This window comes from Heterodontus francisci, chromosome 13, assembly GCF_036365525.1.
Source record: "Heterodontus francisci isolate sHetFra1 chromosome 13, sHetFra1.hap1, whole genome shotgun sequence".
Lineage (NCBI taxonomy): Eukaryota > Metazoa > Chordata > Chondrichthyes > Heterodontiformes > Heterodontidae > Heterodontus > Heterodontus francisci.
This window is the reverse complement of record NC_090383.1, coordinates 109,796,010-109,810,615: the sequence shown is the minus strand read 5'-3', so window position 1 is coordinate 109,810,615 and position 14,606 is coordinate 109,796,010. Positions and strand designations below refer to the sequence as shown.

Below are 14,606 nucleotides of genomic sequence, written 5' to 3'. Positions count from 1 at the left end.
CTTTGCTTCATGGGAACATGTGGTTCACCATGTAGGCATTTCTTTCAGAAAACACATAATAGTTAATGTAAACCATAAGAACATGGAATAGAAGAAATAGGAGCAATAGTAGGCCATTTGGTCCCCTATGTCTGCTCTATCATTTAATATGATCATGCCTAACTTCTACCTCAGCTACACCTTCCCACACTATCCCCATATCCCTTGATTTCCTTAGTATCCAAAAATTCATCAATCTCTGACTTGAATATACTCAATAATTGAGCATTCTCAGCTCTCTGGGTACAGAATTCCAAAGGTTCACAACTCTTTGAGTGAAGAAATTTCTCATCTCAATCCTAAATGGCTGACCCTTATTCTGACACTCCTAGTTCTGGACTCTCCAGCCCGAGGAAACCACCTTCCAGCATTAACCGTCAAGCCCCTTAAAAAATGTTATATGTTTCAATGAGATCAGCTCATTCTTCTAAAATGTAAGGAATAAAGATGCCTACTCTACTAATCACTCATTGGATAATCCTCTCATCCCAGGAAACTGTGTGGTGAATCTTCATTACACTTCCTCTAAGGCAGGTATAATCTTCCTTAGGTAAAGAGACTGAAACTGTACTCCGGGAGTGGTACCACCAAGGCCCTATACAATTACAGTAAGACTTCTTTACTGTTATACACTAATTCCTTTGTAATAAAGACCAACACAATTTCTATATTTTTTCCTAATTGCTTGCTGTACCTGCAAGTGTGATTCATGTACAAGGACATCAGGATCCCTCTGAATATCAATATTTCCCAGCCTTTTACCATTTTAAAAGAATATTTTGCTTTCTATTTTTCCTACCAAAATGGATTACTTCACATTTCTCCATATAATATTCTACCTGCCGTGCTCTTGCCCATTTATATAACCTCTCCAAATCCCTTTGCAGCTTCTTTGCGTCATTTTCACAACTTATTTTCCCATCTTTGTATCAGCAAACTTGGATACATTACACATGGTCCCCTCATCTAAGTTATTGATATGGATTATAAATAGTTGAGACCCAAGCACTGACCCTTGTCGTACCCCACTAGTTACACTATGTCAACACAAAAATGACACATTTATTTCTATTTTGTTTTGTCTGTTAACTAATCCTCAATCAATGCTAATATATTACGCCCAATCTCACGAGCCCTAATTTTACATAATAACCTCTTGTGTGGCATCTTAACGAATGTTTTTGAAAATCCAAATCCACTGGTTGTCCCTATCCACCCTATTAATAAATACCTCAAAAAATTAGCAGATTTGTCAAGCCCAATTTCCCTTTCATAAATCCATGTGCAGTCTGCACAATCACATCATATGGGAACAAGGAGAGTAGGTAAGAGAAAAAATACTTCCACTTGTTGGAGAGTTTAATGACCAGGGAGAGACAGTCTAAAAATTAGAGCCTGATCTTTCAGGAGTGAAACTAGGAAACACTTCTTCACACAAAGGGTGGCAGAAGTTTGGAACTCTCTTTCACAAACAGCAATTGATGATCAACTGTTAAATTTAAAACTGACGTTGATAATTTGTTAACTAAAGGTATGAAGGGATATGGGAAAAAAGGAGAGTATATGGAGTTATGTCGCCGATCAGTCATGATCCAGTTTCCTAATCCGATTTTACCAACTTGTCCCTCATTCCTATGCAGTTTGTTTGCTCAGATTTAAGACCCTAGTTTTGGACTTAACTAAGTCACACTCAAATTCTATATAAAATGCTATCATATGATCACTCTTCCAGAGAGACTCATTCACTACAAGATTATTAATTAACCCTATCTCATCACACATTACTAGATCCAGAACAGACTGTCCCCTAGTTGGTTCCTTGACATACTGATCTAGAAAACTCTTGAATGCATTCCATGAACTTGTTGTCCACACTATTACTGCAAATTTGGTTTGCTCAGTCTATATGAAGGTTAAAGATCCCATGATTACTGTATGAAACTTGTCATATACACTGCGGTTTGCAATCCATGGAGGTTTCTTGAAAGTAGGAGTGTGTTGCAAATGAAAATTTTATGCTCTTCTACCTTGCCAACAATATTGTCATTCTTGATATCCTTATGACCATTTCTCCCTCACACAACACTTCAAGGATGAACATATGATTTGCTCGGAGGCCCTGGGCCAATGAAGTGCCATGGTCAACCTCTAACAGGTGTGCAAGACTGGCAGCTAAAGTTCATTCAACAGATGAAAAATGCCTTCCAAGCTAGTAGATTTATGCTATAAAGGCAATATGGTAATGAAAAATGTTTGCCAAATGTTTAGAAACACATTGATTTACTAATATGCCAAGACACAGCAACAATTTGCAAATAAGATTCAGGAGGAATGGAAAATACCTAGTAAATCTGGTACAACAAAATGTTGAGCAAATATTGTGGGATGTGAAGAATATAGACAATACTACAAGTGAATGCTGACGAAGAAGTTAAATGGGAAAAATATTCCAGGCTTACCGCTTGTTAGTAGGTTCAAGGTTACACTTTGGCAGGGCTGCTTCTTCATTATTTGAGGTGATGAATGCTGTGGTAACATTTACTAATGGTGAAGTACTTCCATTTTTGGCATCAATGTCCAAAACTAACAATAGAAAGTATAAAGTGGTTACTGGTTTTGTTTTGACTAACAAAATCAGTTAAAATTAAAACTACTTCAATCCCAACATGAAGGATTTCAGAGCACACCAATTCTCTGATCAACCCTAAAAAGGTAGTCAACCAGTGTAAATAGTAACATCTGTAAAATTAATCTGTAACAGCAAAAAAAGCCTAAATATATTGCTTACCAACCTTTACATGGCTTAGTAGGATTCAAGTAACTCCAAGGTTGATGCAACAAGGCTCTTTCGTAGATGCAATGAAGTACACAAGACGTTTGGCACACCACTATGTTAACCAATTTTCAAGTGCTATGTATCTGTGTGCATAGTTGGCTTAACTACCCAATTAATGTGTAAAACAAAAAAATCTATTAAGTTTGGCAAAACATACCTTCTTCGCACTCAGAAGTTTCTTCAATATCTGACGTGACAAACGGCTTTTCATTTGCAGGTACATTCTCATTTTCAGTCTGCAGCACTTCACCTGTAGCACTTTCCTCCACAATATGTTTCTCCACATGAGTAGGACCACCAATTAAAATATTTTCTCCACTAGTTAGGAAGAATACATCTGCAGAAACTGTTTTGCCCAGATCCTTGGGAGTGTCCCCTCTATCCAGAGACTCAGCAGCATCTACATATTCTTCCATGGACCAATCTTCTGTTCTTCCTGAATTATCAATGTCATCTTTTGGGACTTGAATTTTGTCATCGTCTACGTCAGTACCAGAAAGATCCACCATCTCCACTTGTTCGGACAGCACTTCATTGTCTGGAGTTAGCTCACCTGTGGCTGGGTTCTCTGTAGTTGAAGGCCATGACTCAATAGATGGTGTTCGTGGAATCTGTTTAGATGATGATGGCAGTAGTTGTAATTCATCAGCAGCTGCAACCTTGAATTAAGAGATATGTCAATTTACAACCAGCTGTAAAGGAACAGGTTAACCATTAACCCGCTACTCATGAATTCTAAAGTCACAGTAGGCCTCACAGCTTGTGCTAGTTTTGAACAAAACTCTGGGATCGTAACTTTTCTATGGTTCTATGGTGGAGGCAGAACCCGCAATTCATTTAAAAGGTACCTGGACCTGCACCTGAAGTGTTGTAACCTGCAAGGCTACGGACCAGGTGCCAGAAGGCAGGATTAGACTGGGCAGCTAGTTTTTTCAGCCGGCGCAGACACAATGGGCTGAATGGCCTCTTTGTGTTGTAACTTTTCTACGGTTCTAGGCTATGCGTTAAAAATTCTGTTCCTCTTCACATATTATGATTATTAGAAGTTACAAAAACAACTTCATCTACAACTGGCAAAGGAGAAAAAGGTATTAGATAGGCAAGCATCCTTTAAAGAGTCTCTCTGACCAGAATTTCATTAAGCTGTACTTTTTTGTACTCAATAAGGCCACATCTAACAATAGGCATCTCAGTACAAATCTTAAAAGACTAGCGGGGAATTTAAAAAAAAAATCTGGTCATGCAGATACCATGCAAATCATTTCATTCTCCCCCCCAAACAAAAGACAGTTCTAGGGGAAAAAAGGATGGAAAGAAGAGATGGCGCACATGGTTAAAAGGGCAATGTAGCCAGCACTCTTGCAATTCTCTGCCACTACCTCGGAGTATACTATTCCACCAATTCCCTACTCTGGCACAAAGTTAGATTTTAACTGTGCATTCACCTTTTTCCTATCTGAACTTGATCAGTGTCCCTTGCCTCAGAGATTGTGCAAATATTGAACAAAATTCTGGAATCCAGTTGATCTATTCCCTTTAAAATATTAAAATCACTCAATAAAATCAGCTCTAAGCTGTCTCCCCCATTAATATTCCAAAATCTGCATTCTGTCTCCATAACAAGATACCAAAGTCTCATTCATCAGATTTATGCCCCACCTTTTCATTTCCTCCATGATTATAAAGTCACCATTTTGGTAAAGTGCCCAGAAATGGATAGAATACTCAAGTTGGGAAAGACCAACCCACCACTTCTTGGATATGTTACAACTGGGATGGGAGGAGTGCACTGTTTATTCTAGTTCCACTTATCCAAGGGTCACAACATACATTTGATTTTTTTCCCACTTACCGATACAGTGAATCATAGACTCTATTTTTATCCCAAATAAAGCACACCAATCAGGTTTCTTTATTAAACAACAAAATCATCACATTATAAAACAAGTCTTAAGCAATAATGAAGTAAAGAATAAACACACAGATTGAAATGTTAGAGTTGCCTTTTTACCTTAGCCACATACACACACATGCATGCACAGCTCTGCTACAATAAAAAGACAAAAAAAGACAGGCTGAATACTTGCTCATTCTTGACGAAAAAAAATTATATGGAAAGATGTCGTTTGTTTTGGTTTGGCGTCCCAAATGCGTATAGATGGCTGTCACTGGGATTTTCCTAGAACAGTTCTTTCCTGCCGTTGAAGATCAGATTGCAGAGGCTTCAGATAGGCCTTACAGCAGAAATGCAGCAACAGGGGTTTCAGTTCCCACACATTTGATATGCTGTGTTTTTTTCAAATACAGGAGGAAAAAGGAGACTGACACATTGGATATGCAGGGTTTCTTTCAAAGGGAGAGAAAGAGATGAGCTTGGTTTTCTTGGCAGGCAAAAACCAACTGTCTTTTGTAACAACTCAAAGTGAAAGCAAAAACATTCCAGAAGTCAAGCCTCCTGACCGCTATAAATCTTGACCTGTCACTTCTTAGTAAACATCTCCCCAAGTCAAAACAAGTATTTTATCTGAAAACAGGTGCCTTCCAGCGAGTAGCTTGTTTACAAGGAAGTCTTCTCGTGACCTCCTTTAAAAAAACCCACTAAGTTCAGCATCTCTTCAAGCTTCCAGATGAATCAATGTCCATAAAAACATATTTTACAAAAACTGGAAGCACTCTCGTAAACACCTCCACTCTCGAAGAAATGAAACATCATTTTTAAATGCGTTTCATTACAAAGTGTAAAAAAAATGAAAACATTATTTTTGCCTACAATATGGATTAGCTTTAAGTAATCAGACTGTAATAGTTAACGCCACCGGAATAGTCTGGCATTCTGGTTTTTGAATTTTTCTACAAAGTTTATCAATAAATCAGCCGACTGCAACCTTCCAAACAGAGCCCTCCAGTTGTTCTATGTCGTCCTTCCAAGTGTCATGGTAGATCATCACATCATCAAGGTAAACCACACAGTTAGGAACACTGGCTACCAACTGGTTCACTAGTCTCTGAAAAGTGGCCGGGGCATCCCCTAGCCTGAAGACATCACTCGGCACTAGAAAAGGCCATCCAGTGTGACAAAGGCCGATATTTCTTTAGCTCCACGTGTTAAAGGAACCTGCCATTATCCCTTTAACAAATCTATTTTTGTAAAAAAACATAGCACTGCCCACTCTGTCAATACAGTCTTCCAAGTGAGTAATTGGGTAGGAGCCTGCCTTTGTTACTGCTCTGTACTTGTAAACTTTTCTGTAGTCTATGCAAAGTCTAGTTGAACCATCAGGCTTAGGAATTAATACCACTGGGGAACTCCAGTTGCTTTGACTGGGTTCTACTAGGTGGTTTTCCAGCATTTCTGCTTTTACCTGGGCTTGTTTCTCTGGACTTAAGCGATAAGGATGCTGTTTCATAGGGAAGGATTCCCCTACATCCACATCATGTGTGGCTAAGGTTATATACATCCTGGCTTATCCCTACTGACTCTTTTAAATGTTGTGAGCAGCTTTGTTAGGTATTCTCATTGTTCTGCATTTAAATATGAAAGCATAGTGTCCAATCTCCCTAACAATTCAGTATTAGCTAACCGGATAGTAGGAAGTTCAATTTGAGAATTGTCTCGGCCTCCTTCTGTCTCATCCTCATTATCCCTTTCACCCTTCACTGTCCCTACTACCTGGCACACTTGCGCTCGCTTATCCTCCTCCCAGCGATAATAATGTTTTAACATATTGATGACATGGTCGATTCTCTTTCTGGCGATCTGGGGGTGTCAATTAAATAATTTACCGTACCAATTTTCTTGACCACTTTATATGGACTACTGAACTGTGCTTTCAAAGGTTCACCCTGTAACGGTAGTAATACTAACACTTCATTCTCTGGTTAAAATGTTCAGGTCTTTGCTTGTCTGCCCATTTCTATATAGTTGTTTGGGAAGCTTTAAAGGTGTTATTGAGCCACTTTGCAAGCTCTTGTGTACCGGGATACATAATCTAGCACAGAAGATTCGTCCCTCTGTTCTAAAAACCTTTCTTTAATTAGCTTTAGAGTAACTCTTACCTCATGTCCATAAACTAATTCAAAAGGACTAAAACCTGGAGACTCATTTGGTGAATTCCTAGTGCAAACAAAAGAAATTCTAGTCCTATTCATGACAGTATGCCCTGATCATAGTTTTGAGGGTCTGATGGTACCTTTCTAAAGCTCCCTGTGTCTGTGGATGGTATGCTGAAGACTTTAACTGCGCTATACTCAAGTTATCCACAACTTCCTGAAAAATTTTGGACATAAAATTGGAACCTTGATCCGACGGTATCTCAATCGGTAATCCATATCTCATGAAGAACTGGGTTAACTTCCCAACCACTACCTTAGCAGAAATTGTTCATGGGAATGGCCTCTGGGAACTGAGTAGCCATATCCAGGATAGCGAGTATATATTGGTGTCCCGCTTGTTTTCAGTAAATGTCCTACACAGTCTACCAACACCCTACTAAATGGTTCCCCAAAGCTGGTAAGGGAATTAAAGGTGCCGGTTTTATGGCAGGTTGCAGTTTTCCTACCTTTTTAACCGTAGTCCCTCACACTTACACACTTACATACATAGGTTAACCAGAAAAAAGGGATTTTGGTTTTAGAGCTCTGTTACAAAAAAATCCACTTAGGCTGAATACTTGCTCATTCTTGAAGAAAAAAAATATGAAAAGATGTCCTTTGTTTTGGTTTGGTGTCCCAAATGCGTATAGATGGCTGTCACTGGAATCTTCCTAGAACAGTTCTTTCTAGGTGATGTTGAAGACCAGTTTGGGTAGGCTTTCCCAGAAATGCAGCTACAGAGGCTTTAGATTGGCCTTGCAGCAGAAATGCAGCAACAGGGGTTTCATTTCCCACATATTCGATATGCAGGACTTCTTCAAATACAGGAGGAAAGAGAATACACACGGGACACGCAGGGTTTCCTTCAAAGGGTGAGAAAGAGATGAGATTGGTTTTCTTGGCAGGCAAAAACTAACAACTCAAAGTGAAATCAAAAACATTCCAAAAGTCAAGCCTCCAGACCTCTATAAATCTTGACCTGTCACCACTTTGTAAGCATTTCACCAAGTCAAAACAACAAACTCCCTGCTGGTATTTTAAAACAGATGCCTTCCAGTAAGGGCTTGTTTACAAGCCAAGTCCAGGAAGCCTTCTGGTGACCTTTTTTTAAAAAAACCACAAAGTTCAGCATCTCTTCAAGCTTCCAGATGAATTAATATCCATAATTCAACTATAAATCCTTAAAAACATATTTTACAAAAAATAGAAGCACTCTCGTAACGGATCACTTTCTTGGACATGCTCTATTGCTCAAACAATATGCCATTAGCTTCTTCATTACTACTACAAATTGTGCTAAAGGTATATGGGCATTTTCATTTCAAAAACCGGATTTTTGTTCAAAAATGTTCTCCAAAGGAAATTCTGAGAAACCTACCATGAAGCTTTATGAGAGCTTGCTGGTTCACCACAACCAGCCCAAGATGACAACTTCTAAATGAGGTTCGGTAATAATAGTGGGGAGTCTGAATTAGCATTTATGATACGACAAGGCCTTGAACATTCACCTTGTATTTTTTAAAAATCGAGACAAATAAGCATATTTGAATTAAAGGCTCATGACTTGACATCCACAGTATAACCTTCAATTCAAGAACTTGCACAGAATGTTCCCCGCTTTTTATCTAGTCACAAATCCTTCAGTTGAACAGAGAAGCATCATGAAATGCAGTCATCCTGCCTTATAGTCAAAGCTTATTATGTATTAATATTTTGAGTTTAGAATTCAAAAGCTCTAGAAGACAGACAGCTAATGACCAAGATGTTATCAGTTAGCAAACAGGATTATAACGACCTTTAATAAAGCTGAGTAACAGTCAAACCTGAATGCTTCCCTAATCCAAAACTATAAAATACATACCCCATTTGTCCAACGAATAGTTAGTTTCTCCTTCATGAAAGAAATTTTGGTCTCTTTAGCACGAAGTGGAGGGGTTGAAGACCTACTCGGTGAAACACATGGTGATGTCAAGGGCGTAGGGCGAAGGCTGGATCTTAAGATAGACTGAGGAGTAAAATTGGCAAAAGTGGTCTCTGAAGATGTAAATGCTCTTGCCCTCTAAATAGGAAAGTAAAACAATGTTTTTATTTACCTGTACACACCAAGTTTGATGACTGTACCTTTCCCATTAAGAATAATTAATACCAGATACATGGGGAAACTGGAAGGCCACTTATCAGAGAAATACTGAGTACATACAATGCACTGATGATAACACCCAGTTCAAATAGATTTGACTTAAACAGGTAGTTGAAAACTTAATTCTTGAGTTTTCCCCCACAACATTTTTTCCATGATGGAGGTGTAACATTGACTACAGTATAGTTCCTTTGTTAAGGAATTATTTAATAAGGTTTCATAAAATGCAACATGCTCAATCCAAAAAAGGGATAGAAATTAACTGCAAACCTTCATCACAGGAGGAGTCTGCAAAAGTTTTAGTTCTGATGCCTTAGAAATGCCTCCGAGGTAGCCAGTATTGATGGTGTATGGTTGCAATGGACTAGTTGTCACCCAAGAAGGACTAGCCTTGCTTTGTGTACTTGGAGTAGTCTCTACTTTCAAGGTTGTGTGGGTCTTCAGCTGGCGCACAGAATCTAATATCCTAATCAAAGAAAAAATTCTGTCAGAAACAGAAGTGAACTAAATGCTGTACTGAAACTGAATTTATTTTAGAGAGCCAACCATTCCGTATTACTTAACTTGCAGTCCTCGAGAAACAATACCCAAGTAGATGAAGCTTGATAATACTTCTCAAATTATACTATTTATGCTTAACCTGTAAATTAAGATACAAGCTCCAACAAGACATAAACCTACTATTATACAAGGACAGGACATTATGAAATTTCAGTATCAATTGTTTAGTTAAAACTGAGCAGTGTTTCTCTTTCTAGCAAGTCAAAACTTGCTTTCATCATACAGGCCACGACCAAATTAATATTCTGTTTACTACATACTCTATTTGAAGAGGTTTTCATAACTAGGGTGGGAAGAAATATATATTTTTGAAATAAACAGGTTAAGCTGCTCACAGCTCGGATACGACTAACCATCCAGAGAATGCAAAAAGGGAAAATAATTCAAGGAGTCGAATTAAAGTTCCACCTTTAACCAAACCAGTTATAGTGAGGCGATTTTTCTATAATATACTGCAACTAAGCTGGTTTTTGCAATGTAATGGCACGTGAATCAGAAGGTATGGCAGTATGAATAACATTAGTTGGAAAACATGAAATCAGTTTGTGGATTAAGTTAAAGGGAAAGCTCACCTACAGGACGATCATAAAACCTTCACCAGAGCTACAATTATAATTAGAGGAGTCTGGTTAGTAGTGTCTAACTGCGAGGCACAGATTCAGAAGTTAAAAAAAAAGACTCTGCCCTGCCAGACACAGTACTGTCGGCAGCTCAGCACCACCTTCACAAGGGGAATTGTGGATGGGCAACAAATGCTATCCTTGCCAGCGCCATGCACATACATGAAAGAATAAAGAAAAGTTTCAGCGGTCAACCCAGTGGAACAACACCCGCAGCCATTTTAGTTAGATGAAGCTGCAAAGCATGCAAGAGAAAAGAAAACATTCAATGGAGGCTTTCAAATTTTAAAAAAATGGGGTCACTGGCAAGGCCAGCATTTAGTGTCCATCCCTAGTTGCTCAAGATGATAGTGGTAAGCCACCTACCTTCTTGAAACCCTGCAGACCGTGTGGCGAAGGTACTACTGACCCAGTGAAGAATAAGAAATGGTGATGCATGTCCTAATGGCTGGTACAGACCCCGGGTTTGGGAGATGCTATTGAAGAAGCTGCAGTGCTGCAATGCATCTGGTAGATGGTACATGCTGCTGTGATTAGTTGGTTGTGGAGGCAGTGAATATTTAAGGTGGTTTTTAAGTTTCCTCTCCATCTATCCTATTGGTTTCCCTTAATATCTTGAAAACTTCACCCTTTAACCTTCTAAATTCCAGGGAATACAACCCTAATTTGTGTAAGTTAACCCTCAGATGCAGTATCATTCTTGTAAAACTACACTGTACTCCCAAGGCCAATATATCCTCCCTGAGGTGTGGTTCCCAGATTTGCTTACAGTACTCCAGGTGTGGTCTAAAGGGGGCTTTGTATAGCTGAAGCATGACATCTACCCCCTTGTAGTCTAGTCCTCTAGATATAAAGGGCAGCATTCAAAGAGCATTTTGATTGTTTTCCGTACCTGTTCATGACATTTTAATGATCAATGTATTTGGACACCCAAATGTCTCTGGATTTTCACTGTTTCTAGCTTTTCAACATTTAGGAAGTAGCCTGTTCTATCCTTTTTAGGTCCAAAGTGGACAACCCCAGATTTGTCTATACTGAAATCCATTTGCCACAGTTTTGTCCATTCACTTAATCTATCAATATCACATTGTAGTTACATGCTTCCATGTACACTGCTTACAATGTCACCAATATTTGGGGTAAATTTTGGATTTGTGATTTTCTATCCAAGTTGTTAATAAATAGTGAATAGTTGACACTCCAACAGGGAAATCATGTCTAACCAATTTATTGGAGTTTTTTGAAGAAGTAACATGCGGTGAATTTTTTAAAAATTTGTTTTGTGGGATGTGGGCGTCGCTGGCAAGGCTAGCATTTATTGCCATCCCTAATTGCTGTTGAATTGAATGGCTTGCTAGGCCATTACAGAGGGCATTTAAGAGTCAACCATATTGCTGAGAGTCTGGAGTCACACGTAGGCCAGACAAAGTAAGGACGGCAGATTTCCTTCCCTAAAAGGACATTAGTGAACCAGATGGGTTTTTACACAATCGACAATGGTTTCATGTCACCATTAGACTAGCTTTTTTAATAAAGGATAAAGGGGAATCGATGCATGCACTGTACTTATATTTCCAGAAGTCATGATAAGGTGCCACATCAAAGGTTATTGCGGAAAATACAACCTCATGGTGTATTGGCATGGATTGAAGATTGGTTAGCTAACAGAACACAGAGAGTAGGCATAAATGGGTCATTTTCTGGTTGTCATGATGTAACGACTGGTGTGCCACAGGGATCAGTGGAGCCTCAACCTTTTACAATTTATATAAAATGACTTGGATGAAGGGACCATAGGTATGGTTGCTAAATTTGCTGAGGATGCAAAGATATGCAGGAAAGTAAGTTGTGAAGAGGACAATAGGGGGCTACAAAGGGATATAGATAGGTTAGGTGAGTGGGCAAAGATCTGGCAAGTGGAGTATAATGTGGGAAAATGTGCAATTGTCCATGTTGGCAGGAAGAATAAAAAAGCATATTATCTAGATTGAGAGAGATTGCAGAACTCTGAGATACAGAGGGATCTGGGTGTCCTGGTGCATGAATCGCAAATAGTTAGTATGCAGGTACAGCATGTAATTAGGAAAGCTAATAGAATGTTATTGTTATTGCGAGGGGAATTTAATACAAAAGTAGGGAGGTTATGCTTCAGTTATACAGGGCATTGGTGAGACCACATCTGGAGTACTGTGTACAGTATTGGCTCCTTATTCAAGGAAGGATGTAAGTGCATTGGAAACAGTTCAGAGAAGGTTTAATAGACTAATACCTGGAACGAGTGGTTGTCTCATGAAGAAAAGTTGGACAGGCTAGGCTTGCATCAGCTGGAGTTTAGAAGAGTAAGAGACGACTTGATTGAAACATATAATATCCTGAGGGGTCTTGACAGGGTGGGTGTGGAAAGGATGTTTCCTCTTGTGGGAGAATCTAGAACTAGGGGTCAATGTTTAAAAATAAAGGGCCGCCCATTTAAGACAGAGATGAGGAGAATTTTTTTCTCTCAGAGGGTCGTGAGTCTTTGGAACTATCTTCCTCAAAAGGCAGTGGAAGCAGAGTCTTTGAATATGTTTAAGGCAGAGGTAAATAGATTCTTGATAAGCAAAGGGTGAAAGGTTATCAGGGGTAGACAGGAACGTGGAGTTGAGATTACAATCAGATCAGCCATGATCTTGTTGAATGGTGAAGCAGGCGCGAGGAGCCGAGTGGCCTACTCCTACTCTTAATTTGTATGTTCGTAGGACACCACTCGTCACATCCTGCCAATTGGAGTACTTCGCAATTATCCATACTCTCTGCTTCCTGACACTCAGCCAATTTCCTACCAGGTCAACAATTTTCCCTCAGTTCCATGGGTTTCAATTTTAGCTAACAGTCTCTTCTGAGGGACTTTATTAAATGCCTTCTGGAAGTCCATAAAAATAACATCCATAGACATTCCCTTGTCTACTACTTTAGTCATCCCTTCAAAAAAAAATTCACAGGTTTGTCCAGCTCTCTCTGATCAGCTGAAATTTTTAAGTTGTTCAGTCACTCTATCCTTAATTACAGACTCTAGCAATTTCCTGACAGCAGATGTTAGGCTAACTGGTCTATAATTCCCTGGTTTCTCTCTCACCTTTCTTAAATAACAAAGTGACGTGCAATTTTCAAATCTAAAAGGAACAGATCCCGTGTTCAAACAAACTTTGGAAGATTATACTTTGGGCATTTGCAATGTTCTCATCTATTTCCTTTAAGTGGGCGGCACAGTGGCGCAGTGGTTAGCACCGCAGCCTCACAGCTCCAGGGACCCGGGTTCGATTCTGGGTACTGCCTGTGCGGAGTTTGCAAGTTCTCCCTGTATCTGTGTGAGTTTTCGCCGGGTGCTCCAGTTTCCTCCCACATCCAAAGACTTGCAGGTGATAGGTAAATTGGCTGTTGTAAATGGCCCCTAGTGTAGGGAGGTGATAGGGAATATGGGATTACTGTAGGGTTAGTATAAATGGGTGGTTGTTGGTCGGCACAGACTCGGTGGGCCGAAGGGCCTGTTTCAGTGCTGTATCTCTAAATAAAATAAATAAAAAATAAATAAAACCCTGGGATGGAATCTATCTGGTCTTGGGAATTTGTCACTCTTCAGTGCCACTATGTTCTTCATTACTGTTATTTTTGTTTACTTTAATTTTAAGTTCCTGATCCTGATTCAAGATTTCCTTGGGATTTCTGGCATGCTGAACTCTTCTTTGACTGTAAATACCGATGCAAGTAATTATTCAGCATGTCCACCATTTCCTTAGTTTCATCGACAATATCACCATTATCCAGTTTTCAAGGCACCCTCATTGCTCCTGACTACCCTCTTTTTCCTAACAAACATTTTTTGTGTTGATTTTGATATCCCTTGCAAGTTTCTTTTCATACTCTTTTTTTTTAAGCTCTTACTATCTGCTTTGTTACATTCTGCTGTTCTTTGTACCTTTCCCATTCACCAGAATCTGTTTATTTTTGCATTTTTGTATACTTTTTCTTTTATTTTGACATTGTCTCTTACCTCTTTGCTTCTCCATGGCTCTCTTTTTTGGCAAATAAAACACTTGTCCCTCAGAGGTATAAAGTGGTTCTGTCTCACATTAAATTCCCTTTTCAACACCACCCACTGATCTTCGGTCATTTTACCCAATTAACAGATTTGCCTAGTTTACTGTGGACAGTCTCGGTCTCATCTCATTGAAGTCAGCCTTACCTAAAATCTAGCTGTTTCACATTTCTCTCTTTCAAACATTACATTGAACTCGATCATATTATGATCGCTATTAGATAAACTGCGAACTAAATCTGG

The 14,606-nt window shown here is 39.1% G+C and overlaps 1 protein-coding gene across 1 annotated transcript in view; it reads right to left on the bottom strand.

Annotated features, from left to right (window-relative positions):
- The window catches only part of ahctf1 (AT hook containing transcription factor 1), a 124,349-nt gene that overhangs the window by 23,527 nt on the left and 86,216 nt on the right, over nt 1-14,606 (bottom strand). The window contains exons 27-30 of the mRNA XM_068045406.1: nt 9,378-9,573; nt 8,829-9,026; nt 3,033-3,534; nt 2,499-2,622 (exon numbers count right to left, since the gene is read on the bottom strand). Of these exons, the coding sequence (XP_067901507.1) occupies nt 2,499-2,622; nt 3,033-3,534; nt 8,829-9,026; nt 9,378-9,573 (1,020 nt within the window). The remainder of the gene's footprint in view (nt 1-2,498; nt 2,623-3,032; nt 3,535-8,828; nt 9,027-9,377; nt 9,574-14,606) is intronic.